Genomic DNA, 16,069 nt, shown 5'->3' with positions numbered 1-16,069 from the left:
TTAACTATTAATTGGGGATCCAATACCTGTTGCAGTTTATTTACAGTTTGTTTAAAGATTACATACATTTTCATAAGGGTGGGTGAAAACTTGAAAGGATGAGCAAAGAATTGAGGGCGGTGAAGGTGAACTATGAGGAAGCAAGTGAAGAGTGCACAGAGGCTCCCCGTGAGAACGGGAGCCTGAGACATAGAGATTTCAAAGTCAGTCATGTCGCTCAGCACAGAAACGTGGCAGGCGGGAAGAGCCCCCTAGGTCCGGCCACTGGCAGGTCATTGACCAGCTCTCTCACCTGCTATCTCCATTCCAGGCATGTTTAGGCAAGGATGCACAGCTTTCAGGGTCATTACCCCCAACATAGACGAGGAGGCCTCCATGATGGAAGATGTCGGAATGCAGGACGTCCATTTCAACGAGGTGAGCGCCTCAGCGTGCCGGGGTGGTTGGGCCAGTGAGGATCTCGGGGTGGCTGTGCTCTGCGTGCATCACACAAGGCTGTCCCCTCAGCAGCGGCCAGCTACACACTTCGCCCTGACCAAAATAATACCCCAGACGGCTGACCCAGAGCAGCGAAATTCTGCCATTCCCCTTTCTAAGGAAAATTCCCCTTTCGAGGGTTTCCTCCTTTTCTCTGGAAAGAGCTTGAGGAGCTCGTTTAGGAGTCCGAAGGCTCAACCACTTGTGGTAAAAGGTCCAGTATTCTGACCAGAAGGTTTCTCATTCTTTCCAGCAATTAATTTCTCCAGTTCATGGGTTTTATTGCTATTTTAATTTGACTTTTATTATTAGCACCACGTTCCACCCAACCGAACTAACCGGCCCCTCTGACTTTTAAATCAGTGTCTCCAACACTGACCTCTCTCCCGTGTCCACAGACACTCAAAGCCATGCGAGGGCAGACTGGGCTCCAGGGCAGAGCAGGCCTGGTTCCCTGCCTCCGTTTGAGTGCCTTCATCCAGATCCTTCTCACCACTAGTAAAGAAGACCACCCTGTCCCACCCCCAATAGGGATCAGAAAGTTTGACGTAAGATCATTGTGGCAGTTTCTGTAACTTTCTTACCAAAACAGGATCACCTTGCAGCCACTTACCTGGACCTAGAAAGGTTCGAAATAAAGCCAAGAATCCAAACAAATGCCAGTTGTCTGCTTGTGTTCCCAGAATTTCCTCTTTGGCCAGTGTCTGCCGTTCACGTGTGCCCGCCTCCCCTCAGCTCAGAACAGAATGAAACAGTCAAGGGAAAGCTTGTTGATCCTGCCTGTCTTTTAAATAAGGAAAAATAAAATTGTTTCTTCGTGTAGAGGGAAGGAACAGAGAAAGAAAGAAACACATTCTTCCTCTGTTGTATTTGTTTTATGAGGTTGAGGTCCTACTATTAACATTAGGATTTTTAATCATGTTCTTGCCCAGTAAGTAGGACTAGGATCAAACATCCCCAATTACATTGACCAGTACATGTTAATGGAGCCAGTTCTCAAAGTGTGGTCCAGGGAGCCCTGGACCTTTTAGGAAGCCTTTGAGGCCCTTTCTTTTCCAACTGAATGTCTGCGTGAAGCTGGACTTTTCTGTGTATACATCATCCACAAGAGCATACTGAACAGATTGAAAGCAGAAGCAGATGACACCAGATGTTAGAGTTGCAGAAATGTAAAATAGTGCTGCTCTTTCCCCTAAATTTTTGGGGGGAAGGGTGCAAATATTTTTTTTATTAAGAAATGTTATTTTTTGTTAACATAGAATAGGTTTCTTATTTTAATTAAATTAATAAACCTTTTAGCATTTTCCAGTTTCCATTCCATATAATATTGATATAATAAATATTGAGAGATAATGCCCATATACATAAAAGTACTCAGTAATTTTTAAGGAATTCTCAACAATTTTCATGATAGAGGGGTCCTAAGCCCCCAAAGTTCAAGAACCACTGTCATAAATTGGTCTCAAATGAACCTCTCAATTAAAAATTAAGCATGAGAAAGAAGGATAATATATTGAGTGCATTTCACATGTAAATATTAAAGTAATTTTAACCACAATAGATAAAATTTTCTGAGTATCTGAAGGATTTAAAAAAAAAAAAAAAGGCCAGTTATTACATGGCATTAACAGTTCAGCTTCCTCTCTACCTTGAAATGCCTGGTCAGATGGTAATTTTTAAGTTTTGCTCTGAAGTGTGAAACCTTGCATGCTCTTGGCTCTGAACTCCTCCTTCAAGGCGAGTTTGACTGGGTTCTTCTCTGAGAAGAGGCTTGAATGTATTGTCTCCTTGCAGAAAGTACCCTTATCCCCTCGTGCCTAGACAGACCTCCAGGGTCCAGCATTTTGTTTAGAATTTGATAAGGAAAGCAACGATGCCAAGAACAAGTAGAGCTGAAAGTAAATAGTCCTCTGTGACCTGTCCCACGGGGATGATAAGATGAAGCTCAGTGTTGCTCATCTGATTAATACCAGGCTGGAGTAGTCACTGCAGGCAAGGGAAGCCACCTAGGAAATCACACACAGGCTTTCTTGAGGAAATTTGTGAATGGCATCCAGTCTGAGTGATAACTAAACACATGAGGGGGGTAATTTTATCAATTATTTCCAGAATATGGATTTTCCACCCTGTCCTTGAAGCATAAAGTTGGTAAATATTTAACAAGGTCCATAGTACGTGACGATCTATAACGATTAGGGTATGACTTGGTGGGGTTATAAAGTCGTCAGCAACCCCTGCACCTCAAGACTGAAACTAGCTGGGAGTTGAAAGAATAACATGTTCTAAACAAATTTTTTTTAATGTTTATTTATTTGAGAGAGAGAGAGAGAGAGCATAAAGGGGGGGGGGGCGCAGAGAGAGAGGGAATCAGAAGCAGGCTCCAGGCTCTGAGCTGAGCACAGAGCCTGACGAGGGGCTTAAACTCACGAACCACAAGATCATGACCTGAGCTGAAGTCAGAGGCTTAACCGACTGAGCCACCCAGGCGCCCCAACAATAACATCTTCTAAAAGCCAGGAAAACAGAATTGCTGCACACATTTTTGGCTTTGGCTATCAGGACATTTCAAGAAAAAGAGAAAGTTGAACATCTCCTCTCCCAGATGGAGTTTTGGGAAAAGCTGAGGGGAATAGTTGTGTAACATATAGCTTAATAAAGATCATTGCCCCTTTAATCTGGGTTATTAGATGTACTTAAATGCCTCATGCTCTCCTAATAGGATTTTCGTGGAGCTGCATAAAAGTACACAATTCTCCTCTAACAGCAGACCTTAGATGTGTTTTTATTGATCTCAGTTCATCTTCCCTGACTCTGATCTAAAGAGCAGACTCCCTCCCAGCTGCTTTTGATTAGATAAAAAGAAACATCCTATTTCTGTTTACAGTTCTGTTATGCAGTTTGGATCCTGTGCAGATTGAAGACTTCCTATCCCCTGTGGTGTCAGAACTCCACACAGCCCACGAAGTTTTGGGGATTCCTTGCTCAGGACCCCGTGAAGAAATAGGCAGCATACTCAGGACATTGAAGAAAGGCTAATAAAGGGACTATTTTTGCAAAGTCTGGACAGGCTATAGGGAAATCAATAAGTAATATCTCAGTACCCTTGAGGTGAGCGGCAGCTGGGTTACCATCCGTCCCCCTGTGGGCCAGGGGAGGGGAGAGAAACCACGCAGAGGGACCGCCTGACAAGTTTTAGGGGAGAGCTCAGTGCTGCCCCCTGGCAGAGAGGGGTAAGTGCAGAGCCACCCCATCCTCCCTCTCCTCCTGCCCTCCAGGCTCCTCCTGAGCCTTCCGTTGTCTGAACTCAGCCAGGAGCCAGAGGACATGCAGGCCAGCGGTCTGGTGCGCTGACCTCCCAAAGCACAGAGCAAGGAAGGACGGGGCCAAGAAGGATTCCGGAAGCGGGGATAGAAAATACAGTTCATCCTCACTGTTTGCCCACTTGGTGAAATTTCTTCCTAACCCCCAAATCAGTGTCCATGGAGGCCCTTTTGTAGTCCTTCAGGTCAGTGCAGGAGTGCAGTAGTAGTGACTGGTGGACATCGCCCATGGAACTGGTCTAACTGCTCTACCCTTAGCTCACGCCAGGACCTAAATGTCCCGCTTCGTTCTGCAAATATTTACATGGCTTCCTTGGCACTGAACTAGGTACTGGAGATAAAAGTGTGAGCAAGATGTGGTCCCTGCCCTGGCACACTGTACTGCATTTGAGGCTTTCTTCCCTTGAGGACAAACGCTGAAACCACGGCCCCTTACAGTCTCAATTGGAAGTTGTCTGAGTTCTCTCTGACCTGGAAATTTCTAATTTTTATTTTATTTAATTTTTGGAGAGGGAGAGAGCAGGAGAGGGGCAGAGAGAAAGGAAGACAGAGAATCCCAAGCAGGCTCCGCACTGTCAAGGCAGAGCCTGATACAGGGCTCGAAGTCACAAGTATTGAGATCGTGACCCGAGCCAAAGTCAAGAGTCAGATGCTTAACCAAAATTAAGAGTCTGCTCAGTTGGCTAAGCCGCTCAGGCTCCCCATGGAACTTTCTCTGTTTACACACACTGATTTCATTCCATAGACTAGCTATGTGCCATGTGTCAGCTTGCGGACACATTAGTGATATGCCTGCCTCAGACAGCTTTACTAGGCACCATAGTCCTCAGGTTTCAGCGTGCTTAGAAGTTACTCAGGTTCCCAAGCTCCCTGCTCTGCCAGTCCCCATATTCAGTTGGGTGAGTGTGGTGCCTGGAATCTGGTTTGGTTTTGGTTTATTTATTTTGGGAGTCTGTATTTTAACAAGCATCCCAAGTGATTATTTTGCTGGAAGGGGTTCTCAACTTAAACTTGAGAAGGATAATATGGTGGAGATGTGAATTAAGCCATGAAGTCTGCCATTACCCAAGCCCAGTCACGCATTTACTTTCTTTCTAAATGGCAGATAATAGAGACAGCATTTTGTTTCATAAGTGAGGTTAGATTCAATTAATCAATGGCAGATAGAACAAGTGACATTTAAATGAAAATGTTTAAGTACCCTGCACGTACACAGGCTACTCTAGGCTTTTTTGTGCACAACCCCTCCCACCCCCACCCCGTACACAACATTAGTGTGCTGATCCCACAGACAGACAGGTGCTCGGTGGCCTTCGTTGCATTGCTGTGGCACACTTGAAAATGGAACTGATGAGCTCAGTGTACTGAGATCTTTTTAAGGTCAGTCTAATAACATAAAATGTGAGCTTTCCAGATGCATTAAGTTCATTGAGGATTTTTTTTCCAACCAGTAATTACTTCTACTTCTCTGCATGGATTGGCAATTTACAAGATCTATCTTGGCATTTAAATTTTTTTTTTTTTAATATTTTTATTTATTTCTAGGAGAGAGAGACAGCGCGAGCAGGGGAGGGTCAGAGAGAGAGGGAGTCACAGACTGTAACAGGCTCCAGGTTCTGAGCTGGCTGTCAGCACAGAGCCCGATGCGGGGCTCGAACCCACGAACCGCGAGATCATGACCTGAGCGAAAGTCGGACGCCCAACCGACTAAGCCACCCAGGCGCCCCTATCTTGGCATTTAAATTTTAAGCAAGGTGATAAAACAATTAGGCCTTCTATATAACCACCTTTCAAGGTCATCACTGTCTAGCCGCCGTTGTCTGGATTAGCTCTGGATTTCAGGTGCTGTGATTATTGAGAATTTCAGGTAAATTAATACCTGGAATTTATATTAAGAATATTATTTATATATGTCCCAGTGTTTAATTACTATGACATCATAGTTTCTATGACTCTACAATTTTGTATTGACGTATGGTCTCTCGCACTGAACTATCTATGATTACTGGTTTTTTGGTTTTTGGGGTTTTTTTTTACTGGTTATTTCTATTCAAAGAATTATTACTTGATGCACCAGCTATAAATGTCTAGATATATGTAGAGTTGACATTGGCTTGAATAGTTTACCTGACTAAATTAAACTTTCATGTTCAGTAATCCATATTTTACTTTTATAAAAGGGATCATCTTTTTTCTTTTATAAAAGCCATTTTTGTTTGTTTTTGAGTAAAATCTGTACACACTTTGCTTTTTATAGTATATATTACCATTTCTTTATAACAATAACTGATATCAGACTGATAAACTACAACTCTGCCACCTGAATCAGAAAAACAGATAAAATAATGTCCAGTAGCATATAAAAATTGATGACATGTGATTTTCTAATTCCTGATTGCTATCACATTGTGATACTTATTTTAGTTATTTACTAAGCTCTATTCACTTTATCAAAATGGTCCCATTTTCCAACCATTTTGGAGAGTTTCCCTGGTTGAAGTCCATCTATTTGAACCAAATATGACAGATTTTTCCATAATTAGTTCAACTGACTATTGATATGCTATGAATTCAGGTTTCATCATTATTAAACTTTCCATATGTTTCCAGGTTGACTAAACAAGAGTAAGAACGGTATTCAAATCTTTGTCTCCCAATTTGGGGAATTTGGCACAGGAGATTACCCAAAAACTCTATTTGATACATATTTATTGTTAAGTGACATAATCTAGGGCCATTTAAAATACACCTGAAAGGCTGCTGTAAAGATACCTTACATGGATAGACAGAGATCATTTCAAAATTAAGTCACATCTTCCTTATAGAATACTTCGTCATTGTGGTAGTTGACGTATGTCTAGATGCGTTTTTGTATCTCAAGATTCTACACGTAATTAATTTATTTTTGACATACAAAAGTTTGAGTGTAGCTAGTCTGTTTAAATCCTTTCCGTACACCCACGCCCCCAGCCTCATCTCTTGCTACTCCCTGATTCAGATTTTATACTCTGAATAACCCTTCAGACTAGGTGTAAATTCCTCACCCACCATGCTGTCCTCACCTCCGTGTCTTTTGCCCATGCTGTTTCCTCTCTTTAGAGTGTCTTCCCTCTCTTCCTTCCTAGTCCCACCTTTCACATTTGCCTTACTAAATGCTGATCTTTTTTAAGACTCAGTCACCACTTTCTGGAACATTCTGTGTCTCGCCTTTCCCCCATGACTAGATGGATGCTGCTCCCGTCTGCACCTCTTATTGCCCGCATGCTTCTTTATCAGCACTTATCAGAATTTTTTATAATCTCTTTATGGATCTGTCTTCATACTGGACTCCTTGAGACAGGAAGTACCTTATTCACTGATCATTGGCCTCCCCCGTACTCACCCAGAGACACACTGACTACTGTTGAATAAATAAACCCCTAATGCTCTCAGCTCAGAGCATCTACCCTTGTGACTTGCAGTTTGGACACATATTTGAAATCAGTTTCTTCGTCCTTGGTATCTTAACATGTACCTCACATTTTCCAGTTGTGGTCATGTGTCTAGTACATCAGTTCTTCCTACTTTGGTGAATAACCTCTGTGTCTTTGAAGGCCTCCTCCTCAAAGCAAATTTCATTTATGTGACCAAGCCTAGTAAGCCATCTAAAACCTGCCTTCCACATTAAGAGGAAAATCTATACAGCTGTTTTTATAAATTACGGAAACTTAATTTTATTTCTATAAATTTATTTTGTGACCCCAGTGTCCGGCAGAGTGCCTGGCACATTGTAGATGCTTGGTAAAATGTATGAATGAAAGAATTAAGTTAACAATGTGATAGTGACCGTGCCCAGTTACAACTTTCATAACTCTGTGAGAAGAATTTTCAATCTTCTATGAGAGTATATTAAAACGACTCCAGATGCTTATTGTGCTGTAACTGCTATGACCTGGAATTAAGACTCTTTAGGCCTCATTGATCCCATCCATAAACAGGGTATCATCATTGTATATTCACCTCTCTGGTGTGGGTTAAATTCTAGTTCGTTAACATATTACATTGCTATGATTCTTCTCACACTCCCGTGATTATAAAAAAGCCAAATAAAAGCATACAAATAAAGCTTATATAATGTCTGTTTCAATACACTTATTTTTCCATATTAGTAAAACATCGAACAAAGAGGTAACCTAATTTGGTCATTGTGAGGATCAAATAAAATTATATATATGCCACACCAGTGGAACCAATTGTAGTTTTTTACAAAAAGTTTACGATTGCTCTTAGAACAAAGGCCAGTGTTCTAAGAAAGGAGGCCAAATGAGTAGTCTATAAGTTAAATCTAAGAATAGTTTAAAAATGGGTAAAGTTCCATTTGACTTCCATTATTAGAAGAATGCCTTCGTCGCACAATATTCTTATCCCTGATGGGGAATTGAGTCTTCTCAGAATTCTTCTACCTCTGCTGTAGTCCCACAATCCTGCTGAGAAGGAAGATGCTTAAATACTACCCAGTGGTAACGTCTTTGACCTAAAGTATGCAAGAGATGCAAGGTTTTGATAAAAGGACTGTTAACTCGCTTCCCGATAGCAAAGGGAAGCTATTAATAATATTGTTATATTACTAAGAAAAATGCAGACTACTTTATTCATCCAAGAAATTCCTATCAAATATGTGTGTGACACTGTGGGATATTACATAGTCCAGTGGAAGTAAGATAGCATTCAAAAAAGAAAATCAAAGTGGAAAGTAATGGTTGAAATAAGAGAGATTTACTTAACTGGCCTGTGAATTTCACCACACGTTTATAGTTTCAGAGCGTTTTGATGAGTGAAATTTTATTTGATCCTCGCAATGACCAAATTAGGTTACCTCTTTGTTCGATGTTTTACTAATATGGAAAAATAAGTGTATTGAAACAGACATTATATAAGCTTTATTTGTATGCTTTTATTTGGCTTTTTTATAATCACGGGAGTGTGAGAAGAATCATAGCAGTGTAATATGTTAACGAACTAGAATTTAAATAAAATTTTTGAAAAAAAAAAAAAGGTTTGTCATGCTTAGCCTGGATAGATTCTCTCACTGAAAAAGATTTGAGACAAAACTAAGAGAGATGTGTATCTTTTTGATATAATTGCACAAGGGGAAGAGAAGGGGTTAGAACATTTTCTGATTTCTTCTTTGTCTATACCTGTTAGGGCAGTTACCACATAATGTTTAGTGTTTGCTGTTAAAAGACCTTCAATAAAAGTATGAGGCAACTGGTGTACCTCTTTATAAGCACTGGCTCAGAGTTTGGTCACATTGATGACAGTTTTATGGTTTGTATTTGCAAACATGACAGAAGAGGTAAATGTCTTGCTTTAAAGATTTTTATTTTAAGTTAGAATTTCCTGGTAAATTGATTCATAATTGCTTTAATCGTGTTTAGTTTCTTTGGACCTATAAACTGTAGGCATTAGGTCTGCAATGAAACATTACTAATGAAAAATATGGGTCCTACCCTTCATTTACAGTATAATAGAGGATACAAACATGTTTAAAGGCAACTGGCTTAAAAGAAATATTAGCAAATTTAATCTAGCAATATATAAACAAGAAAATTAAGTCAGGACCACGTGGGGTTTACCCTGGGATTGCACTGTTGGTTCACATTGGAAAACCAATCAATATAATTCACTATATTAACAGAATAAAGAAAGAAAACTGCATGACCATCTCAATTGATGTAGATAAATTATTTGAAAAACTTCAACATCCATTCTTGGTCTAAAAAGAAACAAACAAAATTAGGAAGAGAAAGAACTTCCTCACCTAAAAAAGATTATCTACAAAAAACCTGCAGCTAACATTATACTTAGTGGTGAAGGACTGAGTGCTTTTCTCTAAAATTGGAAATAAAACAAGTGTATCTGATTTTACAACACTCCTATTCGACATTGTGCTGGAAGTTCTAGCCAGTGCAGTAATGCAAGAAAAAGACATAAAACTGACTATATTCATATTAGATATGGTTGTCTTTGTGACAGAGGAAATCCCAAAGAATTTACAAAAGAAATTACTAAAATTGAGTTTAGCAAGATTATGGGATACAAAATCAATATACAAAAATCAACCAACCTTTTTCATATTTAAAGATTCTTATACCATGGTTTCACCTAATCAGTGATTGTTTTATATAATTCTTACAAACAGGTATGCTGGAAGACTTTAAATCTTATTCAGTAAATACTTCCGTTGAAAAAAATCATCAAAATTTTAAAAACGTTACTATTTATAATGACATCAAAAACTTAGATATAACTCTAGGTTTCTATGCTAAAAAACTACAAAACAGTGATGAAAAAAATCAAAGAGTGGAAGATTCCATACTGTTAAGGTATCAGTTCTCCCTAAACTGATTTATGGATTCAGAGCAGTTCTGATCAAACTCCTATCTGGAGTTTTGGTAGAAATTGACAAAACGCATTTAAAATTTCTATGGAAAAGAAAAGGAATAGACCAGCCAAAACAGCTTTGAAAAAATTCGAAGAGTCATACTATCTGACTTTTAAGGTTACTGTAAATTAGCATTGATTCTCAACTGGGATCATTTTGCCCCCATCTCCCAGGGGACTTTTGGTAATATCTAGAAATGTTTTTTAATGTCGCATTTAGGGGGAACGGGGAAAGGAGATGGCATTTAGTAGGTAGAGGTTTTGGATGTTGCCAGACATTCTATTGTGCACAGGACAGACCCCCAGAACAAAGAGTTATATGGCTCAAAATATCATTAGCATCACTGTGGCAAACCCCTTCTCTAACGCTGTAGTAGTAATCAAAACCGTGGTATTGATTAGGACAAGGATGGACAGAATAGGGAAGCGAGAAATAGATCCACACACATATGGTTCAGTTGATTTTGGATAAGGATTCAAAGGCAATTCAGTGGAGAAAGGATAGTCTTCATCAAATGGTGTTGGAACAGTAGGACATTTGTATTAAAAAAAATTGACCCATACTTTATACTAAATTTAGAAATTACTCCATGAATCATAAACTTAAATGTAAAACTATTAAACTTCTGTAGGAAAACATAGGAGAAATTCTTTTCAGGCTTGTGTTAGAGATGGCTTCGATAGAATGTGTCACAATCCAGAAAATAAAAACTTGATATATTGAACTTGATCAGAATTAAAAACCTCTGCTCTTCAAAAGATACTGTTAAGGAAGTCCAGACACAAATTACAGACTGGGAAAAAATTACAAACCACATGTCTGGTAAAAGACTTCTTTGCAAAATATATAAAGAACTCTTAAAACTCAATAAACAACCCAGTGGAAAAATTAGTCAAGGATCTGAGTAGACACTTTGCCAAAGCTACACAGATGACAGATAATCACACGAAACTTTGCTCAACATCATTCATGAAACTCCACTCAAATGGGCTTAAACTATAAAGATGTAATAAATTGCCTTCCATTAGGAAATTGCAGAGAGATTGGCAGCCATCAATGCCAGTGTTCAGCAGTTATCCAGGATACAGTTGTTTTGGGAGGGAGGGGGAGCTCTCTACTCTGTTCGTAAGGCGGACGGGCCGCTGGCTGGCCATGAGATGGATGTTATCCCCAGTCATCTCCCTGCTGCCTCTCCTGTCTGGGCTTGTGAGAACACTCCTGTCTCTTCCGTCCTAAAATTCACCCTGATTGGTCTGTTTAGGTCACATATCCACTTTTGAAACAGTGTGTCCAGGAAATAGATTTATGCTGATTCGTTTACACCTGAGCTACATGCCCCAAGCCTTGAGTCATGGCAAGTAATAGCTTCCTTCAGAGTCCAAGGACTTTACTAGAGGTGGGCTGACTACCCAAACTCCAGTAGGTAGAAACTTCCAAGGAAAGGAGGAAAGAATGTTGGCATGGCAGGCGTCATACCTACTACATGCCATTATGAAATTGCTCTGAGGTGTTTAGTTAGGTTTGAAGCCGTGCTAAATAGCTTTGTGTCTCAGCATTGTCATTGTTTCTCAGAAAGGAAAAAAAAAATTGAAATTCTAATTATAAAAAGAGAACTAAAAAACTGAGAGACCGTGTGAAGCGATCAATGTCAGTTTTTTCCATGGTATTAACTATTACACAGTCATACATTGTGACCCTGCATTTCTGCTTATAAATGATCGAAAAATGGCTCATTAAAAAACAACATAGTGGGGCACCTGGGTGGCTCAGTCAGTTAAGCATCCAACTTCGGCTCAGGTCATAATCTCACATTTCATGAGTTCAAGCCCCTCATCAGGCTCTCTGCTATCAGTGCAGAGCCTGCTTCGAATCCTCTGTCCCCCCACCCCCACCCCTCCTCTGCTCACTCGCTCTTGCATGCTCTCTCTCTCTCTCAAAAATAAACATAATCATTTTTTTTTTTTTTTTACAAAAGGACATACTGATGAGCTATTACAAGTGTGGAAGTTAATGTTGAGAAATATTATGTATTTTTGAAATTTTCCTCCTAGCCCTCTTAACGGGTTAAGCATTCTGCAGAGACCACGATGTTGTGTTGCCTATAACAGTTTTCTGGCCGGTGGCCTTCTTCTTTGATCAGGATGTGCTCATGGAGCTTCTAGAACAATGTGCAGATGGACTCTGGAAGGCTGAACGCTATGAGCTCATCGCTGACATCTATAAACTCATCATCCCCATTTATGAGAAGCGGAGAGATTTTGAGGTATCTGAGTGGTTTGTTTTTCCTGTTTGAGAGGACACACCCGGACCTTCTTCTATGCAAAGAGAGCAAGCAGACCACAAGTCAGAGGTGACCTCAGAGCCATTATGCAACCCCAAATCTCAAAAAGCAAGGGTTGGTAACTGTGGTACTCCACTTATAAAAGGTTGCCAAGAACAGAGTTTTATATTCATCGGGTGCCTTCTTCCTCAGAGCCCCCCCTCGTGGGAAGCCAATGTCCCTGTCATCCTTTCTGGGCTGGGGCCTGGGTGGGAAGGGGTTGTCCAGCTTCTTTGAGCTTATCAAAGAAAGTAGGAAAAGCAAAGACTAAAAAATATCATCGTAGGACTTCACCATCTCCAACATGTCACATTAACTTCAAAACAGAGGTTATTTACTGTAATGTAGAGATTCGATGGGTCCTTAGTACGCAAGGTGGCTCTCTGAAAATGTAACTGAGAAAATGGTCACTACCAATGTGCAGTCAAGACATTCTTGGTTTTGGTTTTTGGTTTTTTGGTTTGTTTTTGTTTCCTTTCCTCAAGTCCAAGGAATTTGTACTTATGTCTTCTCATTTAATTATTTTAAAACCGATTCTATATGGAAACCAACTTGACAATAAACTATTTGTAAAAAGAAAAAAAAAACTGATTCTACTAGTTACAAGTGGGAAGAAATGGGTGTTTTGTCCTGTCTTCCAGAGGCTGGCCCATCTGTATGATACACTACACCGGGCCTATAGCAAAGTGACTGAGGTCATGCACTCGGGCCGCAGGCTCCTGGGGACGTATTTCCGAGTGGCCTTCTTTGGACAGGTGAGTCTGCGCTCTGTTCCATAGGCTGTCCTTCTAAGTCCTTGTTCTTGTTTTTTGTTTTCTAATTCTATAAAATTGTATTTTGTAAATGTTCTATTTTCTCTAAATGCTAATTTGATGAATTTGTCATATTTAGTACGGTTCTATCTTCCTCAGTAGTAAACTTTCTGCTTTTTTTTCTTTCTTCCTGTCTTTTCTTTATTACTTTCTTAAGGCAGCGGTAAGTTCTCCCTCCATAAGACATTTTTAGCAGCATCTTTGGTACTTACATGTGGTTTGCGAGTTTCCTTTTCAAGTCTGTATGTATATCTGTCCAGTCATTACAAACTCCAAAAAAAAAAAAATTAACATTTTATTCCATTTACAGAAATAAATCACTTGTTTCCTTACACACCTATACTGCATGTTTTAAAACCAAAATTAAGACTTTCTGGTTTCCTTTGTTCCTTGTGCATCTCTATCTTTTATAATATAATTTCTCCACAAGTATATTTACTGTTGTAATATTTCAGAAACCCTATATAAAAGGGCTTATTTAAATTTAACTGAAAATTTAACCTCCAAAGTCTCTAACATGATTAAATGATATAAATTATAATCCATTTATTTAGGGTGTGTGGTTTTCTGTGAGCATTATATAACCTTCAATTTATGCTGTTATTGTCTTTTATAACTTTATAGCAATACCAGTTTACAGACAGTGAAACAGATGTGGAGGTAATTACAGTAAATGCTTACAAAGCAAGTAATGTAGTGAAATTACTGCATCTAAACTAGTTTGATGTGGGTGTTATTTGTCTCATGTTAGCCTGCATTTTTTTTAATATACTGTGTTTTTTGCACCATCTTCTCTCTTATTTTTAGACGAGAAACTTTTTTTTTTTTTAATTTCAAGTATTAACCCCAATCTGGACTCTAAAGTTTTCAACCTTTTTCACTTCCCATGCAATTCCAAGTCTTGTCAGGTTCAGCAGACCTGACTGGTGCTAAACCACATGATAATCAACTGGTGATCATGAAAATCTTTGCTGATACTGTGCTCCAGCCCTTTCATATTTTTCTCATAAGTAAAGAACACATAAAGAAATTGTGTTCATATAAACACAATTTATATGAACTTCAGATAACTTTTGCCAGACCTGCTCCAGACTGGAATGTTTCTGCTGATGCCGTAAAATCCAGTGGAAACGGGGAAGGCAGGAGATGGGAGGTGTGTGCATTTCGGAGGCCTGCCCGGAGCAGGCTGTCCAACCTTTTGTAGTGAGCTCTGCTTCTTGGGAATGTGAAACAGGCTTGAACCCCATCATTAGATCATGAGAGAACAGTCTTGAGTCCCCAATCTTTCATTTCACCCAACACTTAATGACAGCATTCTTGAATGAGTTTGCAGTTTTGTGTTTTCCTTTATCTTTGCACCCTGACTTCACATTATTATCATTTTCCTTCCTATTCAGAAAGACTGTTTAAGTAGAATTTTATTTTAGAATCATTCCCTCCCACCCTTTTTTTTGTTTTTTGTTTTTTAACCGTCATAACACAAGAACCCTTCCTGGGTGGTAAGCCTGGGGTATATACCTGGGAACAGTTCCAATTGTGCTTTATGTCACAGGGATTCTTTGAAGATGAAGATGGGAAAGAGTACATTTACAAAGAGCCCAAACTCACGCCTCTGTCAGAAATTTCCCAGAGACTCCTTAAACTTTACTCAGATAAATTTGGTTCAGAAAATGTGAAAATGATACAGGATTCTGGCAAGGTATGACCATATTTGGAAATATTTCATAGTCCTATAATATTGTATTGACTGATTGTGTATAGTTGATCATATAGGTTCATAAATGTAGATGGGGGAAAAAAGCAAGAAAAAATTAAGAGGTTGGCCTTGAGTGGCAACTGTAATTTTTTTTTTTCGATACCTTTCTGTGCTTTCCGGATGTCCTTCATTAAGTAAATATTTCATGATTTTAAAAAAGATATTCTTTTACAAAATAATTAACATCTGATAAACCATTTTCAGTAAGATGATGGACAGATGGACAGGCAGACAGACAGATCAAGGAAGGAACTAACCAGCTGGCACATTTGTAGGAATGAGATCTATTTTCTATTTAGAAAGGCTGTCCTCTGCTTTGCTCTTACAAAGACCCTTTCGGAAAGCACACACTTCTATGTATGTGTGTATGTATGTGTATGTGTGTATGTGCGTGTATGTGTGTGTGTGTGTCTATGTGTGTGTGTGTATGTATTCCACTGTCTTCAGAATATCTCCAAGAAGTTGAGTATCCCTTAGCTTCCTGAAATTCAGGCCAAGATAGAGCTCCTATTTTTTTACATTAAAAATGTCCTTCTGTAGGGGTGCCTGGGTGGCTCACTTGGTTAAGCATCCTACTTTATCATCTTGCAGTTCACGAGTTCAAGCTCTGCATCCAGCTCTGTGCTGACAGCTTGGAGCCTAGAACCTGTTTCAGATTCTGTGTTGCCCTCTCTCTCTCTCTGCCCCTCCTCTGCTTGTGCTCACTCGCTCTCTCTCTCAAAAAGAAATAAACATTAAAAAAAAAAAAAAGCCCTCCTGCTATCTAAAAAACCAAATAAATGAATAGACAAACCAAAAGCAGAATCAGATCTATAAATACAGAGAACAAACTGATGGTTGCCAGAGGGACAGACAGAATGGGTGAAGTGGAGTAGGTGATACGGGCTCCCACTTACGGAGTGGATAACTCCTAAAAGACACAGCATAGGGAATAGAGTCGACGTTACTCTGATAGTGTCG

General features: G+C 39.5%; 1 protein-coding gene across 10 annotated transcripts in view; it reads left to right on the top strand.

Annotated features, from left to right (window-relative positions):
* The window catches only part of DOCK9 (dedicator of cytokinesis 9), a 290,243-nt gene that overhangs the window by 258,287 nt on the left and 15,887 nt on the right, over positions 1–16,069 (top strand). For 6 of the 10 annotated variants that reach the window (XM_039252519.1, XM_039252516.1, XM_039252512.1 and 3 more), the window contains 4 exons: positions 311–417; positions 12,362–12,484; positions 13,183–13,296; positions 14,906–15,052. In XM_039252519.1, coding sequence (XP_039108450.1) covers positions 311–417; positions 12,362–12,484; positions 13,183–13,296; positions 14,906–15,052 — 491 coding nt within the window. Of the gene's footprint in view, positions 1–310; positions 418–12,361; positions 12,485–13,182; positions 13,297–13,510; positions 13,517–13,977; positions 14,014–14,905; positions 15,053–16,069 lie in introns of all 10 variants that reach the window. The other 4 variants (XM_039252518.1, XM_039252514.1, XM_039252511.1 and 1 more) reach the window with 2 other exon arrangements.

The sequence above is a fragment of the Hyaena hyaena genome, unplaced genomic scaffold (genome assembly GCF_003009895.1).
Source record: "Hyaena hyaena isolate Hyena2069 unplaced genomic scaffold, ASM300989v1 scaffold_418, whole genome shotgun sequence".
Lineage (NCBI taxonomy): Eukaryota > Metazoa > Chordata > Mammalia > Carnivora > Hyaenidae > Hyaena > Hyaena hyaena.
Note: the sequence above shows the minus strand (reverse complement) of the source record. Positions and strands in the feature narration are given on the sequence as shown.